The sequence below is a fragment of the Colletotrichum orchidophilum genome, assembly GCF_001831195.1.
Source record: "Colletotrichum orchidophilum strain IMI 309357 chromosome Unknown Scaffold_48.1, whole genome shotgun sequence".
In the NCBI taxonomy this organism is placed as follows: domain Eukaryota; kingdom Fungi; phylum Ascomycota; class Sordariomycetes; order Glomerellales; family Glomerellaceae; genus Colletotrichum; species Colletotrichum orchidophilum.
This window is the reverse complement of record NW_019173004.1, coordinates 211,543-235,476: the sequence shown is the minus strand read 5'-3', so window position 1 is coordinate 235,476 and position 23,934 is coordinate 211,543. Positions and strand designations below refer to the sequence as shown.

The following is a 23,934-nucleotide window of genomic DNA, read 5'->3' as shown; positions in this document are numbered from 1 at the left end:
CGGATGTTGTGCCGCAGTTGCAAAAGCACGTCACATTAACTCGTCACTCCCCGGATTGGTGAACGCCGTCAGTTGATGACTGATCAGAGCCGTGGCCCTTTCTTCCCGCAGTGGCCAATGGACGATCCGATCGGTGGCTGGTTTGTCTCAACGGCTGCTAGACATGTCAGTAGTCGGTCTTTGACCAGTCGAGAGAGTACAGTCGCTGTCGTCTCAACCAAGGTATGCATTGGAGCAGACAGACTTTGTACGACCGGAACATCAAACCTGCAATGATTCCCTTCTGCACAGTGTCATGGCAGCATAATCGTGGCCACGTAACATTTTCAGAAATTTCCAATGACACGAGAAAACCAAGATGAACCAGCATCTTGCCTTGGTAAACCTGCAAACCTAGACTCCAATCTCCACCGGGCCCGGAGATGCAGAATTGGTCATGGTTCGATTGCGCTCCAGTAATTCCTCGCAGTATCTGTACCTCTGGGGCTCGTGAGATTGTTAGCGCCATAGTGCTGTGCTGGGCAACCCGCTTCTAAGCGCGATGTAACGGCGGCTTGATGAACCGCCGTGAAAGTGCAACAGTAACCTCAAATGTGGAATCGACGGATTGTCTCGGCTGCTAGGCCGCGCGATAATGCATGTACGCTGTCTGGCCCCACCAGCGGTGATTTGGGGACATTGCGATTTGTGCAAGTTGGTCTAGATTATGTCTCCGACCGGCCGTTCAAACGAAACGAACCAAATAATTCTCCGGATCCATTGCCGGTGTCTGAGAAAGATGAGGGGCAAACAGCAAGGTGTTCGGACGCGCTTCGGCTCGGGTTGTGAAAATCGGTCGGCCGGGGAGAGAGAGGCTTCGGAGCTCCAGGCAATTGATGGTGTGCATGGTGCTCAACGTGGATAAACGGCGAGAAATTCCAAGTCAGGATACTCGAGACGACCCAACGGCGGTACTTTCTCGGTACCTTGGGTTTAGAAGAATGTGGGCAACGAGGAAATGGCTTGGATACGGTGATTTGCCCGGCTTCCTGGCTAGGAAAGTAGGAATCTAGGAATCTAGGAGTCCAGTCGGGAGACTAAGAAAAGCAGGGCAACATCCAGGAATATTGGTTGTGATTCAACATTCTCCATGGGTTTCCTTGGTAGCGGACATCGTCAAAGGCTGGCAGAGCAGGGCACCGGTCGACCGGACCACCTGTTGGCGAACCGTGTCCTGCCCGACGACCCGGACTATATCGTGTCTCAGATGTAAAGCGAAATTCTGGCTGATAATCTAGACTCTGTTTTAACGTGCTTTACTGCTGTGGGAAGCTCGGAAGTAGTTCTAGAAAGGCACATGTAATTTGGGAGCGGGATGCCAGAGCCGGCCGGGAGATTAAGGTGGCGGATGGATGGTGTGCGACTGTACATGCAGTGCAATAGCATACAAGCTTGACAATAATTGACTCAGGGGGACCGCGGGTTTTCCGATGGCCGCAGCAGTGGCTGCAGAAGACATCCAAGAACGCTCGCTGGGATGACTCTAGATGCGGACGGAAAACCACGGGTACGTGACTGCTGCTGTCGTTCTGATCATCCCAACGGGCAGCCTGCATGATGATCTGCTAGAGGCGCCTGGGTCCTCACACCGAATGGACTCTCCGAAGCCGTTGTCCAGAGGCGTTGATGAGTGGCTCCCAGCCGTTCCTCCAGAGGGAGATCATCCCAACGAGGCCTGGAATGTGCATGAGATCATTGAGATGGCCCGTTTTGCTGTCTGCACTCCGCACTGCACCTGTGATCGAACCAGCCAATCGACAATTCTGGCACGCCGTCGGCATGAACCCTCAGAAATGACGCCAGACGCCCCGAGGAGCTGCAAGGCAAGGTGACGCCGTCGCGATTTGGTGGAAAGCTTGCTTTGTATGTGCAGGCCTGAGCGCAGCCTTTTCTTTTCGCGAGATTGTGTGAATTCCCGCAGTCATAGAAGACATTGTAAATGAACCATCATCATGCGAGCCGAAAATAGCCAAAACATGGCGGCGAATTCCAATTGTGCATGAAACATGGGGCTTGCATGAGGACAAAGGCGACATGGATTCTCTGGGCATCGGAGCTCGAACGAAGTTAATGCTTGGGTTCGGAGATTCAACGGTTTGGCGACAGTGACCGGCCGATGGCAATGCAGCAGTTGGGCTTGTGGTCAACGGGTAATTGTCAACCTCGACTACCATCTGGTCCAGTTTCCATTGCCGGTTCTTGGCCGTCTTCTGAGCAGACATGTTCCATCAAATAATTTCGCAAAGACCCAGTCTTCATTTCCCCATTTTGCCTGTAACCGCGTAACATCGTAGGCGACACACTCTTCCTTTGCTTTTCATGATTGGACAGCCACCTCAGTCAGTGTCAACTGTCAAGCGACTGAGACCCCCCTCCCGCCCCTAGCCAACCCCGTCGGGTTTCTCTCACGCTCGGAAGATTTGTCGGGAGCCTTCAACCGACGTGAACTCTTTGGGGAGAAACGAGGATGGGTTGGCCAGACTGACGTGACATTGGGGGTGCGCCACCCACTGACTGACAGACCGGATGGCAAGCTCAGGGGTCCTAGTGGGCCGTGTCAAATGTCTCTGACAACCTCCCCCTTCTTCAACGGAACGTTGCGATTCGTGAACTGGGGCCCTGAAGAGCGTCCAAACGAGATTGAGTTTGCAAGGGCGACCTTGCTCTGTGCAACGAACCACGACCCGCAATGCGTTTACAGACGGTGGCACAATCACTGCCAACAGGGAGTATCGCCAGGCCGCCATTCAGTTGATTTGTCGTCGGTGGCGATCCTCGGTAACGTAAAGTCGTCCGAATAAGGTTGAGACCTCTTGAGAAACGTGCAGTTCCAGTAAAAGCTAGACTCAAACCAACTAATCGCGTGTCCGGTCTTGCCCATTCCCAAGCCGATGTATTGTCCTCTTGTGGGAGTGATTCACTACCTCGTCGAGCGCCGCAAATAACCGTCAGTAACGAAGGGAGCCTGGGTCAGTATTTTTCAAAGGATGAACTAGATATGCGAACGGTAGCGGCAGCAGCATGAGATTGGTTTTCCTGTCACAGAAAGACGGACGCGGAGTCCAAGTTGAAGAGCCCCGATCGCATGTCAGCTGCCGAGACTTGGAGCCATATCAAACCCTCTTCACAAATAGAATGGGTGCCATGAGACTTGGTTAGATACAATAAATTGCCAATCTCTTGATGTACAAACCGGCAATTATTCTTCGAACACTCTGGAGGCTGGTGATGTTCTTACCTCGCGGTGGGTTGATTGAACATCTGGTGCTCCCGGCCGTCGACGTGAAGAGCAATAGCGAACGCTTCGGCGGCCAAAGATAAGACTACCATGAAGTCCCGCCCCATCCAATAGTTGCGTCTTGAGCAGTGATTGACAGTCGATTGTCGAATCTAGATTCTTGTGAGACAAGATGCAGCGCGGCTGATGTCTCAACTTATCTCAAGGTGTGAGTGGTAGGGCACTTGTTGGTCGGCCGAGTGAGATTCCCCAGCCTTGGCTTATGCAGTGCCGGCCATTCGCTGTGAGGAAGTTCGGGTTGTGGATGGTGGGTGTGACTTGAAATGAAGCGGTGGGTCAGAACATCAATCAGCACAATGCTGCATAAAACATCCACGAGATCCCATGCGACGAGACTGCCACAGGGTGGTAAGACTGAACTGCTGCCAGAGATCAAGGTACCGTTGATGAGTAGAAGAGCTGAATGGTGGGCGGTTGCAGGATCTAACCTAAACGCTGCGGAAGTCAGCAGTAAATGAGGCATGTCCCGCCTCCAAAATGGAGTAGGGATAGTCCACTTGCGCATGTATCGTCGGGTTCGTGACGTGACCCATCGTTATCCGACGACACTGCCATGTCCCGCAAGTACAGGACAAAGAGACGCCGATCAATGTCCGGCTGCCACGGAGCATTCTCTCTGCCAGCGAACCGCATCATGATACTTTCTTTATCCGGGGACGGAACAAAACGTCGGGTACCGCCCATCCGGCTGTGGCTTGAAGTGAAGTGAAGCAAGGCATGACATACTTTTGAACAGCCAATGTAAAGTCATGGTTGCAAGGACCGCCTCTGATACTCTTTGACACGATCCGTCCCGGCGGTAAGACATTCAGCCACACTATCCACCATTCTGATTGGCATTGACAAACGGTCCAATTCCCGCGTCAATGCCGCGCGCGGCACAGCCCAGCGGACGCCGTTGGCTGCAAGTAGGCCCAGAAAATAGATCAGCGGACGTTGGACGCATTGTTTGTATGTAGCCTCCACACCGTTGAATGGCGCTAAAACGGGCACCTCACGGGCGCCGGATCAAACTTGGCCCACGGATAGAGCAGGCAGCGAGGAGAAGCGGCTCCGATCCTATTGCAGCAGATTGGTCTTCAATCAGAGAGGCTTTAGGCTCAAGTCGTACCAAAATAGTGCCATGCCCACTCGACTGTTTCGCTTCCATGCTCCGGGCTGAAGGATGATTTCCCTCCGGCCTCGAGTCTTTGCGAGCATTCCAGCGTGAGAGGAGCTTCCCGGGGGAACCGACCAGCGGAGCAAAATTCGGCTGGCAGTTCTGTATTAGTACAACCCCCCCTGATCCCCTGCCGGGCCAGCTACCTACTTCGAGAGGCCTTTTCTTGGAAGTTGTAAATAGCTGCAGGGGCGTTTCACAGTATTCCAGAGAGATTGCCGACGAAGGTGTCGAAGAAGTGTTGCATACGCAGGAGCGGATGGAAATCTGGGGGATGATGCCATCCCGCCTGCGGCGGAGGAGGTTATGCAGGGGGGGTTTGTTGTGGAATAGAGTTGGGGCCCTGTCTTCTAGAAGGACCCAGGGATGGCTGGCAGGCAAAGGCGAAACATTAGTCCACTCGCAAACGACTCGTAGATTCCACAGCCTTGTCGTGTGGCCAGTGGCATGCCAGTCGAGACAGCACAGCGCATCCCCCTCGGACTTTGGTGCGGCGCGGCCTAGTCATCGTACTGGCAAAGGGGAGAGGAAGAGGAACATAGTGGCGATTGACAGGGGCAGCGGGTGGGCAGAATTCCAGGAGGATTCTGCTATTGCATAGCCTTGCGGCGCCCGTTTGAAGGGGTGTTTGCTGGGTGCAGTCGGCTGTTGACAAATTGGGAAATTCTCCTTCTCCTGCTCGTCCCATGATGCCCCGCCGGAGGGTTTGCTCACCGGTCAACACTCGACGTCGTGAGCGAGGAGGCCAACCTGGACAACAAACGCATTGCCCACACTCTTGAGCCAAGATGATGCGACATGTCCATCGGCGGCAGTCGTTGTGCGCCTACACGGGGGGTTCCTCTTTTTGCCGATAGCGATTTCCTTAGGAAGACCACTGATTAGCGCAGACAATGCGTATTCCAGGGCAATGCTGCGAGAACGGAGTCGCGCAGGGCAAGCCGCAAACGCTCCCGGGGAGAAGACCTTGGTAAAGTAGAATGGTATGGCGCCGGTGATGACAACGGAGGCTTCTCCCGAAGAGAACATGTCGGACATTGCCGTGATATGCGAACTCAAAGCAAGAGGCCGAGCTGAATGATCCTATGTGTCCGCCCAGCACGCACTCTAATGGATGTCTGCTGGCGGTCGCCGACTGACAGGGTGCTGAAGTGGACGAGGGTTGGAAGTGGAGGAGGAGGACGGTTTATCCGTTTCGTCGGTGTCGACTTGGGGAGGCAGGTCGCGAAGAAGGAGTTGAATGATGTCCAATGATGGATTTGGAGGTTCCGGCTGGGTCGGCAGAGGAGGAATTGTGCATCTTGAACATGAATGGGATTGTCCTCGGCGAATTTCTTCATGCGGATGTGAGATGGAGGAGGGTGGGGGATGATGGGGCAGGGAAGAGAAGACCCGACGCGGGAAGTAATGAGAAAGACGGAACGAGAGGAATAGGTACCTAAGCCAACGTTTCCGTTGGGAAAGGCACATAAGGTACGTATGGATTGTATCATGTACCTACATACTTGATGTAGGGCAGGCAGGCACCTTACACAGGTACGGTACCTTCCTTGCCTAATATCAATGGATGGTAAGGCGTTTTGCCAATTTCATGGATTCATACCTGCCTCTTTCGACAGTTGCAAATGTTGAACCGACGGCAACAAGCAAGAGCTCGAGCTCAACGTCAATGCCTGAGAGAAAAAACACAAGTGGGAAGGAACGACCTCGCAAAGTCGCTAGCACATAGCGGAGCCATCCACTTCCTCAGCGGGATGGACACAGAGAACGAGAAAGAGTGGAGAAATGTCACATTTAATGGGGCCAAGAAACCTGGGTACCTGGGTACTTGGACGCCCTCAAGGAAACAACAGGAATAGGGGAGAGCTATCATTCACCTAACGGGGCGCACTGTAGAACTAACCCCACTGGTGGTGTTTGAACACGGTGCCAATTGCGACTCCTTCGCACACCGTAGCGGCTCCCTACAGGCTAAGGTACCCAGGCAGGGCCAATGCAAGAGTCACGTCGTGGGTGGGCAGCCTCTCCGTTCGTGCCTTGCTTTGCCTGGCCTGCCTTGGTCGAAGGAAAGCAGCAGCAGCAACACCGCAAGATTGAGTCTATACAGGTGAGGTACCTTACACGTAGGCTACCTACAGCTAAGTTTGTTTGGTTCGCGCAACCATGGATACGTACCGCACCGCTGTAGGGCAAGGTCCAAGTCCGGGCAAGGCTGGGATCATTGACAGCTGTCAGATGAGCCACTCTCCGAAGCTTCAGGGCCCCTCGACGTGCCACTTGGATAGGTAGGTACCTACCTTAGGTAGTGGTCCTGCCACCATCAGCATCAGTACCCGAGTCCCCAATGTGGCATCAAAGCTTCAAGGATAGATGCGAGGTATTCGTATTTGACCATTGTGCACGTAAGATGATATTTGGTAGCGCTATCCATCTCAGATATCCAAGTTCTATATGGGGTACTCGGTATCGGCCTGTATTCTGCTTCTTCCGGCTGCGATTCTCGTCCTGACAAAGAACTCACGGTCCTCGGTGCCCCGAGTCCTCCCCCCTTCCGCCCCGTGTGGGGCTGCCCGGAGTTGGCCGAGGCAGGGCGTAATTGAAGAATCGGGTTAAGCATGTGCTTTCTGAACCGAGGACGAGGAAGGGGGGGAGGGGAAAACGCCAATCTTGTCTTGTCTTGGAAAGACGTTATACCCGTCAAGCCATCGTAGGCCGTCCAAGCTGTGTCTCAGAAGCTTCCATTTATGCCTTGATGCCTGCCACGACTTCTACTTTTCGCGGCGCACAGACGGCAGGGTGGAGCCGTGGACTTCCGGACCGGGCACGGCACCCAGGGGCGAGATCAAGAAAACAAGGATCAAGGATTCAAACGTCAGGGATTCTGTCAAGCTGTCTCTCTGCCCGTCAGGGAACAAGGAGTGAGTGGGTGAGTGGGAGGGCAGAGGAGGGACAGAGACTGAAGAAAGAGGTTTAGGCAGAGAATGAAGATGATGGGCGGGGGGTTAACCAGGGTGACAAGGGGAGGGGAGGAGCGAAGGACCCGGTCGTGGGTGATGTTCTTCTCTCCGCAGAAACGACCAAAGCACAGTGACTTGCAGCATCGAGAACCAAATGGACCTACGCGCTGCTTGAGTATTGATTTATGCCGCGGAAAAATCGACTGAGAAGAAAAAAAAACAGACAAGACATTGTCTCAAGTGAATCGGCCCATTTTCTCGCCTTCACGTAATGGGTACAATGTAGAAGCGAACACTACCTAGTAACCAGGGCTGATTCATCTCAGATGCATGGTGGCACAGTCTGCCTTGTCATTGGATCCCGCCGTCTCTTGTTCGCTGCACTCTGCACTTTGCACAGGGCAGAAAAAAAAACGGACGAAGCAGGGATTCTCCCATCGAGTGCAAGGCGAAGCAACGCAGAGAGTACTAGGTATGTATGCGCACACCGTACTACGTCCACAGTAAGGTAGAGACGATTTCTGTATGCAGGCCCTGCCACCCGAATGATCTTCCCCTGCCTGTTGTTGCCTTTTTTCCTGACCTCCACTCTCTCCCACCTAATGCAAGGTAGTTGGGTAGGTAGTCGCTCACTCACTTGCTAAGGTAACTCACCTACCACCCACTTAACTCACCTCAAGGTGACTTACCTAAGATAAGGTACCTACGTGAGGTGGGTAGCTAAGGTACAGGTGCAGCACCTCGCAGCCCGCCCTGACCAGACTTCACCTGCCTTAGCTCACCTTAGCTCCAGATCAGACTATCTTACCTTTGTTACCTGAGGCAGCGACAAGATAATGATGCATGGAAGTGTACTTCAACACGGGTCCGACACGTGTGTTGATATCTTTTCGGACACATGGAGCACATGAAGCACTTGGGTGTAGGTACCTTAAGGCCAACGTAGGTAGGGTAAGGTACCTTGGCTGGGGTGGGAGAAGGGAGAAGGAGGGCAGGCGCAGTGCCATCTTTCCCAATATGGCCATGTGCTCTCTTCCACTTCCATACCCTTACCTAGGCTCGAAGAAGGTACACGTACGGATACGTTTCATTACTTGTCTGTGCCTGCCCTGCCGTACCGTTGGCACTTTTATACTTGTGGCGTTCGAGTATGAACCAGCACCCGTCTCGAGGACGGGCCAAGTACCGCCTTCCTTTCTTTCCTCAGGCGCCTTAGCCCACGCACCTCCCGTCTCAATCAGCATTTGCTTCAAGGGAAATCCTTCCTCTGCGGCAGGTGACCACTCAGCCTTTGCGCCGCGATCTATCTGAACGCTCTTTCCCTCTTGTCCGTAAGGTAACTACCTACCATAGTACGTTGGCAAGTTAAGGTAGGTCGTCGATCCAGACGTGCCTGCCATGGCCTGCACACTCCAATGGATGGGTGGGTGCTATCGCCTGCCAGTGCGAGTGTCTCTTTCCCCATCCTTTTGATATGCATGGGCGATGGCCAGTCCCTACCTTAGGTACCCACCTTACCGACAAGGAACGGTTACAGAGACTGAATGGACATGGGAGGTAGGGCAGGCGCGGGAGACCGGGTCCCAGGTGAACAATTCAGCCAGATGAACGAACGCCTTCCACCTCGTCCCGTCCACGTCCCCTTCCCTCCACGCCAATTGATTGAGGTATTGTCACTTTCTACCTTTCTTCACCAAAAGGCAGGTGGTTAAGGTAGGTTAGTTAGTTACCTTACTTAGCTACCTTACCTAACCTTGCTTGGTTTTCACTGTCTCCAATCACGCCTCGCCTCCTTCTCTTCCTCTCCATACCGTAGGTAGATGAATGTCGGATCCGTTCTGCGGTCCTCCTCCTCCCAGATTTTTGACCTGATATTTCGTCCTTTACAAGCCCCCCGTCCTGGCCGGCATTAGCCTCACTCAAGATCCACCTGGGCATCCCGACTCAGATGGTGAGGCCCTCTTCGAATGCTCCCGTCAAAAGTCCCCATCCGACCATCTTCGGTACCCGGGCCTGACTGCTCCATCGTCGTCTCTTTCTTCTCGCCGCATAATCGCACAGAGCAGGCCAGGACCCATCAGAACTTGGCTCCATATTTGACCGGACCGCTCTGCCATCTGCGCGTTCGTCTCACGGTTGGGTCGTCTTCTGAGCCTACCATACCTTCTCCTCCGCAAGTCATCTGTGGCGTATCAAGACGACAATTTTAATACCAAGCCGGTACCAAGCTGGGCAGAAAAGACGGGTGCCGTATCCTGAGATTACGTCTCGCCTTGCGTCCACACCGAGTAGCACTGGATAAGCTTAGCAACATCGCCGCCATCTTCTTTGGCAATAATACACCATCAGCAACACCAGTAGCAGACACTCCATCTGGCTCACGGCACGATACTTCCTTTTCCAAACGACTCCCGCGCCAGACCCAACTCATGTCAGCCCAGCCCAGCCATCTTGGCTTTCTTGACCGCCCCCAACCCGCTGCTTGACAGGTCGCTTCTTGCCGACGGTTGTCGACTGACCGGGGACGACTCCGCCAAGAGACTCGAACCTCGCGGCACAGACCAGAGCGACACAGGGATTCCACATCGCCTCTCCTCCGTGCCTCCTCAGGCCTTCTGCCCCTCCGTCGGATGCCAACCAAGGCCTGGGCCTTGTCCACATCATCCAAGACTCCCGTCCAGTATTTGACACCCAGCTCCTCCATGCACCCACAAGGTCGAGACATCAGAACACAACTCCAGCCCACCATCTGGCTTTGTCTTCCAGACTCCGCTCTTGCACACCTTCTTCGAAACTTGGAGATCTGCCCTGTTGCAGACAGAGCGAGCTGTTCGTTGCTGGGATAAGGCAGACCGTTCGGCATCGATACATGGGCTCAGAGTCCCTCGCTGCATCATCATCGTCTCCAAATCGCGGTTGAATTCCCCGATAATCTCAAAGCCCTTCCAAAAGGGAAAGAAAACAGAATGCATTGGTACGACACGGTGCATCCCATCCCACCTTGACCTGCCACCCCCTTCCAATTCCCACTCCCACTCCCACTCCCACTCCCTCTCCTCCCTCACTTTGCTATCCTCCTACAAGAGAAGAGACGAGCAAGCATTGTCCAAGTCAATCGATTCTGGGGCAGGGGGCCACATTGCAAGGCAGTAAGTAGTATCCGTACTTATGGCCCATGGGGGAAACTGCTGTTCCTCGGCACACCCCACCCCCGGTGTTCTATCTGCTGGCAGCTTGACTGACTGTTTTCTTTTCTTAGTATTCCTAGTCCCAGTCCCAGTCCCAGTCCCAGTCCAAGTCCCAGTCCTAGTCCCGGTCGCTGGACGCCTCCTCCCCATCTCCAAACGTCTCCATCTTGTACACGCCCCCTCATGCGACCCCTGAGGTACCGTACCCTCCCCTACTCCACCCATCAGTTCCTGATCCCGACAACAGCTCTCAGGGCCATCAAGACCTAGCTGACCTGCCAGACTCTATATCAAGATCACTACTCTATCTTCTAGTTGCTTCCTCATCACCATCAGCCAAACAAAGCTCCACGGCACCTCAAACCTTCCCGCGAGTCGCTTTGCTCCCTTTTCCATCTCTTCCTCCAGTTGCAACATCCTCCCACTTGAAGCTTGACACTCAACACTCAACACTCGGCATTCTCATGAGAAAGGACGGCCGAGTGGCATTCTGGTGGTCGCAACAAACGCGGGCGAGCACACGCGCACCGTTTTGTGCGCCCGCTACACGCCACTCACCAAGATCGAGTCGTCCATTTCCGTCACGTAGCCGTAGACGTACCGCTCGAGTCCTTTACGGGAGAAGCTTGCTTTTACAGAGGTAGGTCAGACCCTGTCTATATTACCAGCACATACTGTATGTGTGTGGATATGCAGACAGGTTGCCGTCGTCGCTGACCACTTAGAACGTAGGAAAGAGCCGCTCTCAAAGATACTGACTGGCGCCACTGCTGCCCCATAGCTTTCAACTCTCCTCTCTTGTTGCCCCTCCACATAGGAACAGTCCGATCAGCCTCCCCTGCTGCTGTTCCGTGTCCCGCCTCGAGGGGATCTACGCCTAGTACTGTACTTACGGCTTCCATCATATGGCAGGGGGTCCAGCCATCAACTTCTTGGTCGCATTAAATCTGCTGTTCCCACCAGCTGTACTTCTCTCACCATTTACCGTTGTCACGCATCGTATCATATAGTCTTGCCAGAACGAAACGCATCATCAACGCCTTATCGAATTTCACCATACGAGCTCGCCAAACCATTGATCCTGCCATCCTTGCCGTCCCGCTGGCTTCGAAACGAGGAGATCTTTCGTATCTTTGGCGGGCCAAGCCGCACGAGGCTCGACAGCTACACCCGATCTGCGTTGTTGGGCACATTGCACCTACCCGGTATCAAACCTACATTGCCAAACTTTTCTGAGCCCTTATCGAACGGACTGCCCCTTTTCACTCGAAAAGTCTTTATCAGCCTTGTCAACCTTGGATCTACTCTCTGGAGACGCAATATCATCGTTCCCAAGGGCACGCCAAAGTTACAACCATTCTGTTTCGATACGGCGGGTCCTCCTCTTCTTCAACATCCCTTTTGCTCTGCATATAAAAGACCAAATATTTTTTTCTTTCCAGGGAACAGCAAACCACGGCGCACTTCAAAACGAAACGTAACTCCCCTCAAGAACATATCGATCATAGAAAAGCCCAAATGTCGTATCAATCAAGTTGGCACCCGGGCCCGCCCCCCGATCCTCAAGAGTACGTTCAAGACTCAACATCATGATGGCTGGGAGAAGACTGAGTAGAAGCTGACAAGCCCTAGCATAATGAGGGACAAGGAGGCATTGCGCCTTTTGATTTCCCAAGCTCCATTACACGCCAAAGTAGCAACTGGCAAGGAGAAAGGTTCGTCTTCCGTTCTTTGGTACCAGCTGGCGCACATCTAATCACAAGCCAACAGATAGGAAACCTATTGACCCACCGCCGGTTGTCCAAATCGACCTCAGAAACCACAACCAGATTTATTCAAATTTCATTCTATCAAGTAAGTGAGAGACAGTCCCCTTACCTCTTACCCAAGCTTGAAGGACACTAACCCTGCAATAGGCCCTAGTTTGTTTGTTGAGGCTTACCTCAAGTCCGGCGAGAAAAAAAGCAAATTAGACCCCGAAGCCTGTATAAAGGGCTTGGTGGGTACAACTGTTTCCTCTTTGCAAAAGTACAAGAGTCTCGAAGGCAAGGATGAAGGCTACTTTGTTTTTCCCGACCTTTCTGTAAAGATGGAAGGTCTCTTCAAGTTGGGATTCGCCCTTTACAACAGGAAGGGCGACGACGTATTCTTCATGACAGAGATTGAATCCCCCGCCTTCCAGGTGCACACGGCAAGGTCATACCCTGGAATGAGCTCGTCAACCGATTTAACCCGTCACCTCAGCGATCAAGGCTGTCGGCTGCGGATTCGGAAAGATTCCCAGGTCGTCAAGAATCGCAAACGACAGTTCCAATACAGTATGGACTCGGAGGAAATGCGCAACGTCAGGCAACGTCAGAGCATGGCCCAGGTTGCCCAGCGCTCGAAGGCGCACATGCAGCAACAAGGCTTCTCACACCAGGCCTCGGCGACAGGAGCTCCCAGTCCGGCATCGTCTTCTCATGGAGGCGCACAATCGAATACCGCAGCAACCATGCAACAGACGAATCGACACCATATCCAGGCGCTCAGCTACGCGCACCCACAGCCTATCCTAGCACAGCCCATGCCTGGAATGATGGGAATGCAAACGGCGCATTCATCAGTATACCCGCCACCAACGCCGTCTTCCGGATTATCGAGTGCATCGCTTCCTTCGACTTCCCCCACGCAGAGTCCCGACTTGGTGACCCCCACGTATTATCAGCTAGACTCACAAGCGGCGCTCTACGATAGTGTGCCCACGATCTATAGGGCGACTCAAAATGGTATGGCAGATGGCTTCTTTCCCCAGCCTCCTCTGCCTTACAAGCCTGTCCAATTCTGGGGTAGAGATCCAGAAGATAGACTCAGTAGCCAAGACCAGGACCATTACCAGGGCTAGGAGTTGTGGTTCAAGGTCGATTTGAGCGAGGATAGATGTTTATTTCCTTGTTTATTTGATTGTTCAATCCCAATTTCACCAGTCAGGGGTAAGGGACGTCTACTTCGACTATCGGACCCTGTCTGTCTCTGTATGGGCTGCGAATATACCGAGAGCAATGAGCCAAAAGGCTAGACGGATTCAAGGAGGAGGAGTAGGCTGAGAAGAAGGAAGAGCGAAATCACCGTTTAGGTGACGCCGCAGAGACGAGATGCCTTTTAGGGCAATTTTTCTTTCTGTTTGGCTTGGTTCACATTGATGAGGAATGTCAAGAGAGCATATCAGTTTCTGCGACATTGCAAAAAGCCAGACGCAATTCCTGGCTATGGGTGGTCCGATTAGGCGTTGGTGGTTTCAAAGGCTTCAACAGAGGAGAGGACAGTATACCCTTGGGATTCTTTCAATGGGCATTGGTTGGTAGCACAGGGGCGCAGAAGGAGCATAGAGCGGTTAGGAAGCTCAAGTAGGTCATCAGTCTAGACCCCAGTATTGGCCATCACAGCTATTTCCTATATACCTTTGCATGAAGGCCGGTTCTCGTTAGTGAAACAGAGTTTGGTAACCCCTGGGGCATTTAAAAATACCGTCGTCTTGGTCACTTGACGGCACGGCGGCCTTTTGACTAGAACTCTTGTCACTCGCCTGAATATCTCGATTGTCCACGTCTGCTGGATTACACCCCTGGCCGTCAAACTTTTCTCCAATGCACGACAAATGAACTCATACTTTGCCAGGTACATTAAGACAGTAAGGGTCTTGGTCCCCACATGGGGGCTACTTGAAATGGGGCGGGCTACGGCAGACGACGGCAGTAGGAGGGCAAGGGCGCAAAAGGGTCGATTGGGATTCACTGGCTAAGAGACGAGAAGGGGTTGGGGGGTTTGCCAAGCATCCAAGGCTGGTGTCGAAATGTCTCAGGCGTAAGTGTGTGTGTTATCGGAGGATGCCGGTTCGGACATCGGCGAGAGTGCCTCTATGTGTGTGTGTGTGTGTGTGTCATGTTTTGGTGCGCGGGGGTAATGCATCACGTCTCCGGGTGGCATTTTGGAGGGCCGGGCGTCCGGCCGGCGGGGGTTGTGGGCTTCCAGCACGGTGCAAGATGCCTAGGCCACTGGGGATCCGTTCGTATGAGCAGATTTCGACGAATTGATACTAGTATCAATGGGGAGATTATCGATGACTAAACTTATAGAGCGTGCCCCTGGCTGGGTTTTACTCTAGTGGTTTTGGGGTGGAAGGACGGGTTTCACGTAGATGTAGATATCGGATGAGAGATGTCTTCTAGCGTAGACCGTCATAGCTCGTGGGGGGGGGGGACGAACGAGATCAGTGGACGTGCCTCTTCAAAATGCCAAGGGGTTTCACTCCATTTATGAACAATTTTCTCACTACATGGATATCCATCAGAACTTTGGGGAACCTACATGTAGACTCGGAACCCGCGCGTTGAATCTCTACGCCTAAGAGCACCGCCCATCGTTCCTGCGACAAGGTTCGGGCTGGTTGTGGGCAGTGAATCATGAACGTGGCTACCCTCGTGACGACCCATGTGGCTCAAGAGACGCGTAAGTCGTGATGAGGAGTCCTTCCCAGGTAATAGTTCTTTAGAACCTGGACCCGGTTCCTGTGGTGGCGAAACTGAAAAGTCCAAATAAGGTGAACTAGGTTTGATTTCATCTGTACCTTTTGCCCGACAACTTTCGTGGCTCGGGTTCATCTGGATCAACCTTGCGAGTGGAAAGTCTATCTCCTTGAGCGCCGCGATTTGTACAAAGTTTGTGGCAATTGATCCAGATGATTGGCGTCTACGAGTGATTGATGCCGCGTGTTTTTATGATTTGAGTTAAAGCCCAGTATGGATGGACCAAAATCTTGGGTATTCATCTTTCCAAAAGGGTGGTTTCAATTATTTATTTGTGACTTTTGGTGTGTTAGGCAAGGCACACAGGGGCTGTAAAACTCAAATGAGGTGACTCGAGTGAGATACTCGGATGATTCCCGGTAGCAGAATGGATTTACGTAGATAGGCGAGTGAGAAGAGATGGGCATTCATCTCCTTGAGTGGTGAAATGAAGCGATGTTAGCAAGGTCGTGAGGCTTCGCGGCGATGCGGGCACTTTGCTTGCAGGTCCTCCCCGCATGAGGGGTCGCGGCGGGGAGGGGTGGCTGCCCGTCTGACAGGCCGCGGGGTCCCTGTGTGCGGGGGAGGTGACCTGCAACATGAGCCTATTCGGTTCCCAGGACCTCGTCTCAATCTCACTCCACACCACCAACTCAACTTCAACCTTGACATGACGATCTCTGTCTAGGTACATCACCGCAGTGCATTGCTTCGGAACGCAACACGTCTATAGCAAATTGCTGCTTACCACAATGACATTACTTCAATGATACATGAAGCTTCTTTTCAGCATTATTCTTTCTCCCGTCTTTGTTGCTCGTCCTCCCGAGGTGCCCTCCCGAGGTGCCCTCCCGAGGTGCAATCCGGGCCGGATGGCGCAGCCGCCTCATCCCGACGGAGATCATGACGATCAATCACCACCTTGTCAAGACAACACACTCGGGACCTTTATGCGGCTCTTTCATGACCCGACGTACCGAGTATGCTGTATGATATGAAACATGTCACTTTTTGATCACAAAAATTTTGAGAAAAGTCCGAATTGGCCAACGTTCCTGATGAGAATATGAAGTTGGGGTCGAGTACATCTGTCCCGCCCGGTACCTGCCCACCTGCCTGACCGCCTTGTCTGTCCATTACCAAGTATCCATCTCATCCCCAGCCGTATAAGCACCCCGTCAACGTATGGAACGTCGATCGACCATGACGTGCGTTTCTTTCCTGGCGCTTGAACGCTGGGAGTGAGATCTGGTCCATTCGACAGCGAGGAGCCGTTGCTTGGACTCTGGGATATTGCTCCCTTGCCGCGCGGGTTTTATGAACCAAAGTTTACATCTCATCACGTCGTGATAAAGCCAGAAGATGGGTACTCCATAAATGAAGGTTCACCATGAGTTGACGGTACCCGAGATTTGAAATCCTCATCCTCGGAACTAGGAAATTAGTTGAAGGATCAGGCGCTTTCCATCAAAGTCCTTGAAAGCTTCTTGCACTAACGCCATGGACTAATGAGAGACCGAGGGGAATGCAAAGTGAGGGCGACAGCAGATCTCGAACCGAGTAGATGATATTCTGACCACCGTCCACTCGATGTATCCATCCAATTTATAGTCTCATGTTTCACCTTCTTGCGAACATTGCCGCCTCGGATCTCGGAAGCCCTGTTCGCATGGACTGCAAGGTAAGTTTCCGGACGATCATACGCGCAGAGACCTTTTGACACAAATCCTCCCGTAGATTGTAGGGTGGGTCTAAGCCTTACCGCTGGGATGTATTTAATCTCAACAGGCTAGGATAGAATTGAAATCGAGTTGAGAAACCTACAAAGAGTTATTAGACTTCTTGTGCAACTTGAAGACTTCGGACAAAGTGCAGGTATCAAAACTTGCCATTTCCTAATTGGCATTGACATGGTGTTTTGTCTATTATTTCAAGATGCAATTTCATATCGCTATACCGTCGTCTATTGACTAAACTCCGCGGAAAAAAGGGTTTATATGAAAAAGGTCTTTTGAAGCTGATTAGTCGGTGCTTGGCTTTTCTTTGTAGGTAGGATTCATCATGCCATACACCTAGTCCAAGCATGCTGGAATAGAGTCTAGCCTTCAAGCCTGAATGTCTTCAATGCTAAGGCGCACACATGTCACTGTTGACCTCACCTCGGGCCAACGACCTCTGCGCGCAATACAGAGATTGTCATAGTGACAGGTTCATATCTAGCAAGACCTGTTTCTCACGTTGTCTGCTCTATACGCCTGACTTGCTCGATCAGCCTCTAGATAGATCTTGGGTAACACCTAGAAAGCACAGGTAATCGATCCATAACGCGCGCTTGGACTCTACGGCTACAAGCCGGACGATCATACCCTGCACTGCATTATGACACAAACCTTCTCGTGAGGCTTTCTCGGGCTGGAATTTCCGGAGGCTTAGTGTCTCACAGAGCATAGGAAATAGCTGCGATGAGCTTAATCCATTAGTGCCGAATGTGAGGCGTCCCGAATGTCGATACCAACAATAATCGCCGGCTTGGAAGTCATCCATGGTCTGCCAAACCGAACATGCACTCATCAGGTTGATCAAGGCCACAGCTACCCCCACAAGTAAGTTAAAAGGATTCGAGGTTTGAATTCATCATAGAGCCGGAATCCCCCGGCAATGACCCCGGACTTTCTCGGCCCTGGAGCTCCCGGAACTCAACTACCGACACAGGGTTGTCTTTGGATCGAAGTTTGAACAAGCATCCCATGCAGAAAATATTGGGAAAGGCTCCGACATGAACTGAAAACCATTCGACTTGTACACAGCTCAAATAGTCCTCTCTCAACTCGGACCCTTCACGAACAAATGCCCGGGTCGGTAATCTGGCATTTGAACCGGACACACACTACAAACGTTCAAAATAGGCCGCCTGCCGGAAACTGTTGGGATGTATGTGGTTCCCTGCCGTTCAAGATAGATGGTCGAAGCCTCCTATGCTTCCATTCTGATCCCGGCCACGAGGTGTCACGTAATCTTCATCCCATCCTCACCCGTCTCAAAGACCGGATGACACCTTTTTAGCCGCATCACGGGCAGATGCGACAGTTTCAAGATTTCCGCTGGCAGGGCTGGAGAAACTCAGTTTTGGCGAACGGACTGCTCGTTCGCTGGACCTCCTGGGTGTTGGATATGCTTGTTGCGACTCACGCTCGTTCGGGCCGTGGGCCGCTCCTCGACAACGGCGCCCTGCTTCACCTACACTCACACACACCACCGACTCCATATTGTCAGCTCTATACTCTCGCAGAGCTGCCCGATCCCATGGTCAAGGCTGTTTAGACTTTGTTGACACTCCCAGGCCAAGCCCGAACGTCACTGAAGTCTGTTCATGGTTGGCGGATAGAACAAGAACAATTTATTAGAGTCCGTAAGGTCCCCGAAAGACCTTGTTCGGGCCCGCACGTCAAGCCCCTGACATCGTTCAGCATCGGCCTCTCCATAGTGCGGGATATTCTCCTTCTTCTTTCGATCCTGCTACCCCCCCGGCTACTCTGTTACGCGACGAGATCTCACGAATTCGTATCCGGCATTAGCCAGATGATCGCCCTGTTGCCATTGTCCGATGCAAGCCCGACATGGGTTCCTCGTCTGCCCAGACAGCTTGTCTAGTGCTACTACCAAAGTAACGCCACCACACAATAGCCTCGAGACTAAAGGTATCTGGTACATACAGCTCGGCCGAGACGAGGGCAGAAGGCAGATAGAATAAGCAGGCACACAGCCGGAATGCTTTAGCGAGATGCAAAGATAAGCACATACATGTATGCACGTTGGTAAGCCATCCATCAGCCAACCCCAGACGATGCAGGCGGGCGCCAGACTGTTGGCTCACTCCCCAAATGATGCCGCAACGTGCTCGCCTCGCGCGTCGACTCTAGGGCCGTGGGCATCTTGTGCATTGCAGGTCCTACGCCGGGAGTGGCTGGATAATAGGAGATTCCTTTTTACTGTGAACAACGACGGCTGATGGCGGCATCTGCACGAGGGCTGAGCGATGATCGAATCAGGCAATAGATGACCATAAGACGACAGTAAGCTCACCTATATTGGCGGAGGAGTGGCGTAAAGCTCCAGATTGGGTTGCCAGGCCACCGATTCCATCCCCCCTTCCTGGTCTATCTTGTTCCATATGAGGACAACGCTCAACTGCCCTTACCCTTTCTACTTCTATACTCACCGCAACTATACCGTCCCTCATCATCATTACGCCTGTCACCTTGCTTCTCTCTCTCTCCCGTCTCGCGTCATGCGCCGTCGGTCGGACACCAAGAGACTGCCATTCCTAACCCCTCACCGGTCTCCCCCGCCCGCACGCTTTCCCATTTACCCCAATTCACAGCTAGACTGGTGTTGGATGCCGCCGCCGGGGCGTCATGGGTGTGCGGATGAGACGACCGGGGTCCAGGAGACGTAGGGAAGTAGTAGTAGGGCCTGGCCGGGATCGCGATTCCGAGGCTTGAAACATTACGCTAGAACCAGGGCCGATTCCAACAGGCCTTACGGCGCGACGGCAAACTCTGCCCTAGGCTCCATAGTAGCCCTTTGACGAGACAGGCCCTTTTTTTTCTTTCTTGGTTTTTGAAAGGTGATTGACGTGTATAGAGTAGATGAGAGGGGGACAAGGGGGCACTTGACGCGATTCAAACATGAGCAGATGGTACTATAACGCTTCAGGGGGACGACCCCAGAGCCGTGGGACAAGACCTTTTCATTTCGGTGGCATTCGTGGCGCCGATCCAATTGCAGGCATGCTTCGCATGGGGACATCTGTCAAACCTCATCTACTGCCGGCTAGTTCGACCCAGACTCTATGCGGCCTTGGCCACCGAAAGGCTGGACTGGGTTCTTTTGACATTTGCGTCTCGGTTCCTTCGACCTCACCCCGGTCTCCTCCCCCGCGTGCGGGTGGTTTTTTTTGCGGCTTTGCCTACCGCTGGGCCCATTTGGGCCCAACCACTTCCCTGTTAACACCCAATTTTTCTAGAGTACTGTCATGGTCTGGATTACATGCTACCGACCGGGGATTTGTGTTCCACGGGAAACGAGAAAGTCGGGGTTGGTTTTTTTTTTCTTTTTCTTTTTTTTGGGCTGGGACACGATACTTCCCGTCCCATGTCTCTCGCTTGGATGCACCTTTGTTGCGCATAGCATTTGACGCTTGCCTTGCTCACCGGTTGATTGCCTCTCTTGCTGGACAATATCAAAAGGACATATACATTTCTATCATGGGTCCACCTTGTCCGATAGGCTCCGCCAGGTATAGCTTTGAAAAGTCTAGTAATTTGCTATGAGCTGCAACTTGCCAATCAGAGGCCGGCCTGGATTCGACCCTCTTTACCGTGGTACTATCTCAAACCTGAGGTAGGGGCTTCGGCCCGCAAGCAACCCAAGCCAACTTTCGTGCGATGCTACATGAGCAATTGATTTACAAGAAACCGTTGTGTGAAAAATGCACTTTCTGTTCGACGCCAAGGCGGCCCTTTTTAGAGGCTCAGCCTTTGGAGGAAGGGATCATCTTCCCGTCGTCCGGATCGCCTCTCTGTGACGTTGGCGATCAGCCGGTACTGAGGTAGCCAACCCAGAACTTTGGAGGCGTCAAAAGTTTGTTTAGGCGATCAGCATGCACAGGGTAGTGGTCGGCACGGTGCCGGTGGCTTACAAGGGTGAATTTGATACTAGGGAATGTAACACTGGTCCCAAGGTGTTGTGACGAAAATGTTAGCAGTGATGATTGTTGCCCAAGCAACATTAGCATATTGACTTGGAAGTAGTAGCCATTTACGTCCAAATATCTTCATGCTTAGACTATGGCGACTCATTCTTACCATTTTGCTAAAGACTCAGTGTAATCACCTCGAGCTTATAGATCAGTCTTATACGATGCATACACATAATGAGAATAGTCGTACAAAATAGCTATTGTTGTCCCTTTGAAACAACACGCAGTCATCGTGTAGATGCTACAACTAGCAGCGCTATTACGCTACAATGAAAATGAAGCTTAGTATCAGTCCCGATACGTCCATGAACTAGTCAGCACAGGAACTCTGCGAGAGCTGCTTGGACTGTTAAACTCGCGCGGCAACACTCTGGGGGTTGTGGAATACATCCTCCGGATCCCATTGTGCCTTGATTTCTTCCAGAACAGCAAGACCAGACCCCCAGTATGAACTTTGAGGGGCTCTCAGCTCCGCGTCCACAAACCCTGGGTAGGTGCCAGCAGCGTTAGGAAGAGTATTCAACAGCTTCCTGTGGAAATCTCCAAGGCTGGCGCGAGTAGTGTTCAAAGCGTCAGGTGCATAGGATTGGTAGAACATGACCTTGTCCCTGTGAGCGTAGGCTGTGCTGCCAACAGGGACTTCCGCAACAGCACCACCTGCTGCTTGAAACTTGATGGACCAATCTTCAGCCATAAGCTCAGCCGGAAGACTTGCGAGAAGACTGGCAATCTCTGAATTGGACAAAATGTGGCTGCTGCTCAAGCCCAAACTCTTTGAATAAAGCTTGTTCGGGGTGGGTGCCGTATGAAGGGCCTCCTCGGCAGCAAGACGGGCAAGAGAACCATTCCAGGTTTCTTGACGAGTGGCGAGAGATCCACCGATGGACTGAACGCGGTTGAGAATATCAGTCTGGTAGAGCTCTGCCTCTGAGCCGAACCAGGTCGAGGAGATGCGAGCTCCCGAAGGACCGAATACCATCTCCGTGCTGAAGCGATTGTCGAGGGTTTGGTCGGTGGCGATAGATTGCCAGGTGAGGAGAACCTCGGCGATTTCTTTAGGGTGGCTGTAGGAGAAACTCTGGTTGAAGTGAAGAGCGCTTGATGGCGCCCGGCGAGTTCTCATGACGAAGTCGGTGACGATGCCAAATCCTGCGCCGGCTCCTCTCATAGCCTGGAGGTGAATGTATCAGCAAGTGGTAAACATTGATCATGAAGGGATTGAGGAAATCTTACGAAGAAAAGGTCGGAGTTCTCCTTGGAGCTCGCGCGGACAATAGTCGCGTTCGCCGTGACGACCTCAACTTCCTCTACGTGATCGAGGGTGGTACCCCACATGCGAGACATTGGACCTAGGCCACCCTGTACACATCTTGTAAGTGTTGATCTTGACTTAACTTAATAGTGTCAGTTTCGACTTACCACAGTAGCATGGCCGCCAATTCCGATGCCCATGCACATTCCATGAGGGATGGCTCGCTGGGCGCCGCTCAGGTGTTCGTCGATTTGGCTTAGTCTTGTGCCACCGCCAACCCGGATGTTGTTCGTTCCAGCATCTTGGGTGTATTGGAAGTGCTCCATGTCTACCGATATGGCACCATCTTCACCTCCGAGGCCTTGGAACATGGTTAGCAAACTGTAATTACGGACGCTCCAGTACACTTGATGGTGTCGAATTGAAGCTTACCGTGGTTTCTGCGTGGAGTGTTAGTGATTGGGGACCATCTCGGTGGTATTGAAAGTACTTACCCCCATCCATGGCCTCCTGACTTTGCCTGAACTTTGACACCATGCTTGATGGCGCATCTCACAACGCTTGCGACCTCTTGGGCATCCTTGGGTCTCACGATGGCGGTGGGAGTGACAATCTGGCCCAGGTTGAACGGAGCCATCCAAGAAGTAGCCTTGCTGGCGTTCTTTTGGTTGGGGAACTGGACGCAATCTGTCCTGCCGGCGCAGACGTTGCCCAAGCACGACTCAATCGAGGGGCTTGGCTTGGGGACAGGCCCAGAAGCAAGCAAGCTCTGCGCCGTAAGACCGGCAAGCACTGTGGCAGCGCCGAGAGACCAAGAGTTCCATTGGATTCCTTTCGCTGTCTTAGCTAGCCGCGAAGGAGGGTTCTGGTGATAGGAAGACATTTTGGGTTATGCAAAAAGTAGCTTTCAGGTTCGCGATTACTGGGATGTAGTATAATATGGGTAGGCCCAGGAACCCTGATGCCGATGACTGCTTGTTGTAACCCCGAGAGAGCTACAAGACTATTTGTATCTCGCAAGATTTATCACGGACGATTAATTGCTTTAAAAAAGAGCATGTGATTGTGCTGAGGGAAAACGCTTCGGACGGTAGACGTCTGCCGGACCCGGCCCCGCATCGCCGATCGGTCTCAGCCCGGGTGTTCAGAATCCGTGGATCGGCAAACTTTGATAACGTACGGATACCTACATGTAGCTTACGCTTGGCTGAGCGGGCGAACTTCCGCGCGTAACGCGGCGCCCAAGTGCAGGGGATTCGGGCACCAAACTTGGAACTAGACATTTGTTTCGGGATGAGCCCCATCAGGAACGCTCAACTTACAACCCGTTGCGGTTGGTAATGTCTCTAACTTATCAAGACACTAAGCCCAATCCATTCCACATACAACCCATCTGTTTCCGGAGGGTCGTTGAAAGTTGGATAGATAGCGTCGATCAGTCCCGATCCATGGTTTGATAGATGTCTAGGTGCTTGTTCTGGGTTAGATGTGTCTCGTTACTGAACCTCCTGTCTCAGATATTCAATCCCTTCGAATAACTGTCTGTCGGCCGCTCGTCAAGAATAATGGTGATTTTCTCATCAGTATTTGAGAATGCAATTGCGTCATGCGGGATGGAAGCCACCGATCCAGCGGGGAGGTGGTTTCCCCATGGCATGCCGTAAGAAAACGCCTCCATGACATCACTCCTGGCAGCTGTTTACGTCGAATTGTTAATTGATAAGTGTGGAATAATG

At 52.5% G+C, this 23,934-nt stretch overlaps 3 protein-coding genes across 3 annotated transcripts; 1 reads left to right on the top strand and 2 right to left on the bottom strand.

The window, feature by feature from the left end:
• Positions 1-5,213: 5,213 nt before the first annotated feature.
• CORC01_06472 (uncharacterized protein) lies at positions 5,214-5,534 on the bottom strand (the record flags this gene model as incomplete). The annotated part of the gene is made up of 1 exon (XM_022618113.1): positions 5,214-5,534. The coding sequence occupies one exon, from the start codon at positions 5,532-5,534 to the stop codon at positions 5,214-5,216; it is 321 nt and encodes a 106-aa protein (XP_022475425.1).
• Positions 5,535-12,159: 6,625 nt separating this feature from the next.
• On the top strand, positions 12,160-13,525 carry CORC01_06471 (uncharacterized protein; the record flags this gene model as incomplete). The annotated part of the gene is made up of 4 exons (XM_022618112.1): positions 12,160-12,209; positions 12,274-12,356; positions 12,412-12,495; positions 12,558-13,525. The coding sequence occupies 4 exons, from the start codon at positions 12,160-12,162 to the stop codon at positions 13,523-13,525; spliced, it is 1,185 nt and encodes a 394-aa protein (XP_022475424.1).
• A 7,770-nt stretch (positions 13,526-21,295) lies between these two features.
• On the bottom strand, positions 21,296-23,081 carry CORC01_06470 (uncharacterized protein; the record flags this gene model as incomplete). Its single annotated transcript, XM_022618111.1, has 5 exons — positions 21,296-22,117; positions 22,180-22,305; positions 22,366-22,559; positions 22,631-22,638; positions 22,693-23,081. The coding sequence occupies 5 exons, from the start codon at positions 23,079-23,081 to the stop codon at positions 21,296-21,298; spliced, it is 1,539 nt and encodes a 512-aa protein (XP_022475423.1).
• Between the last annotated feature and the right edge of the window lie 853 nt (positions 23,082-23,934).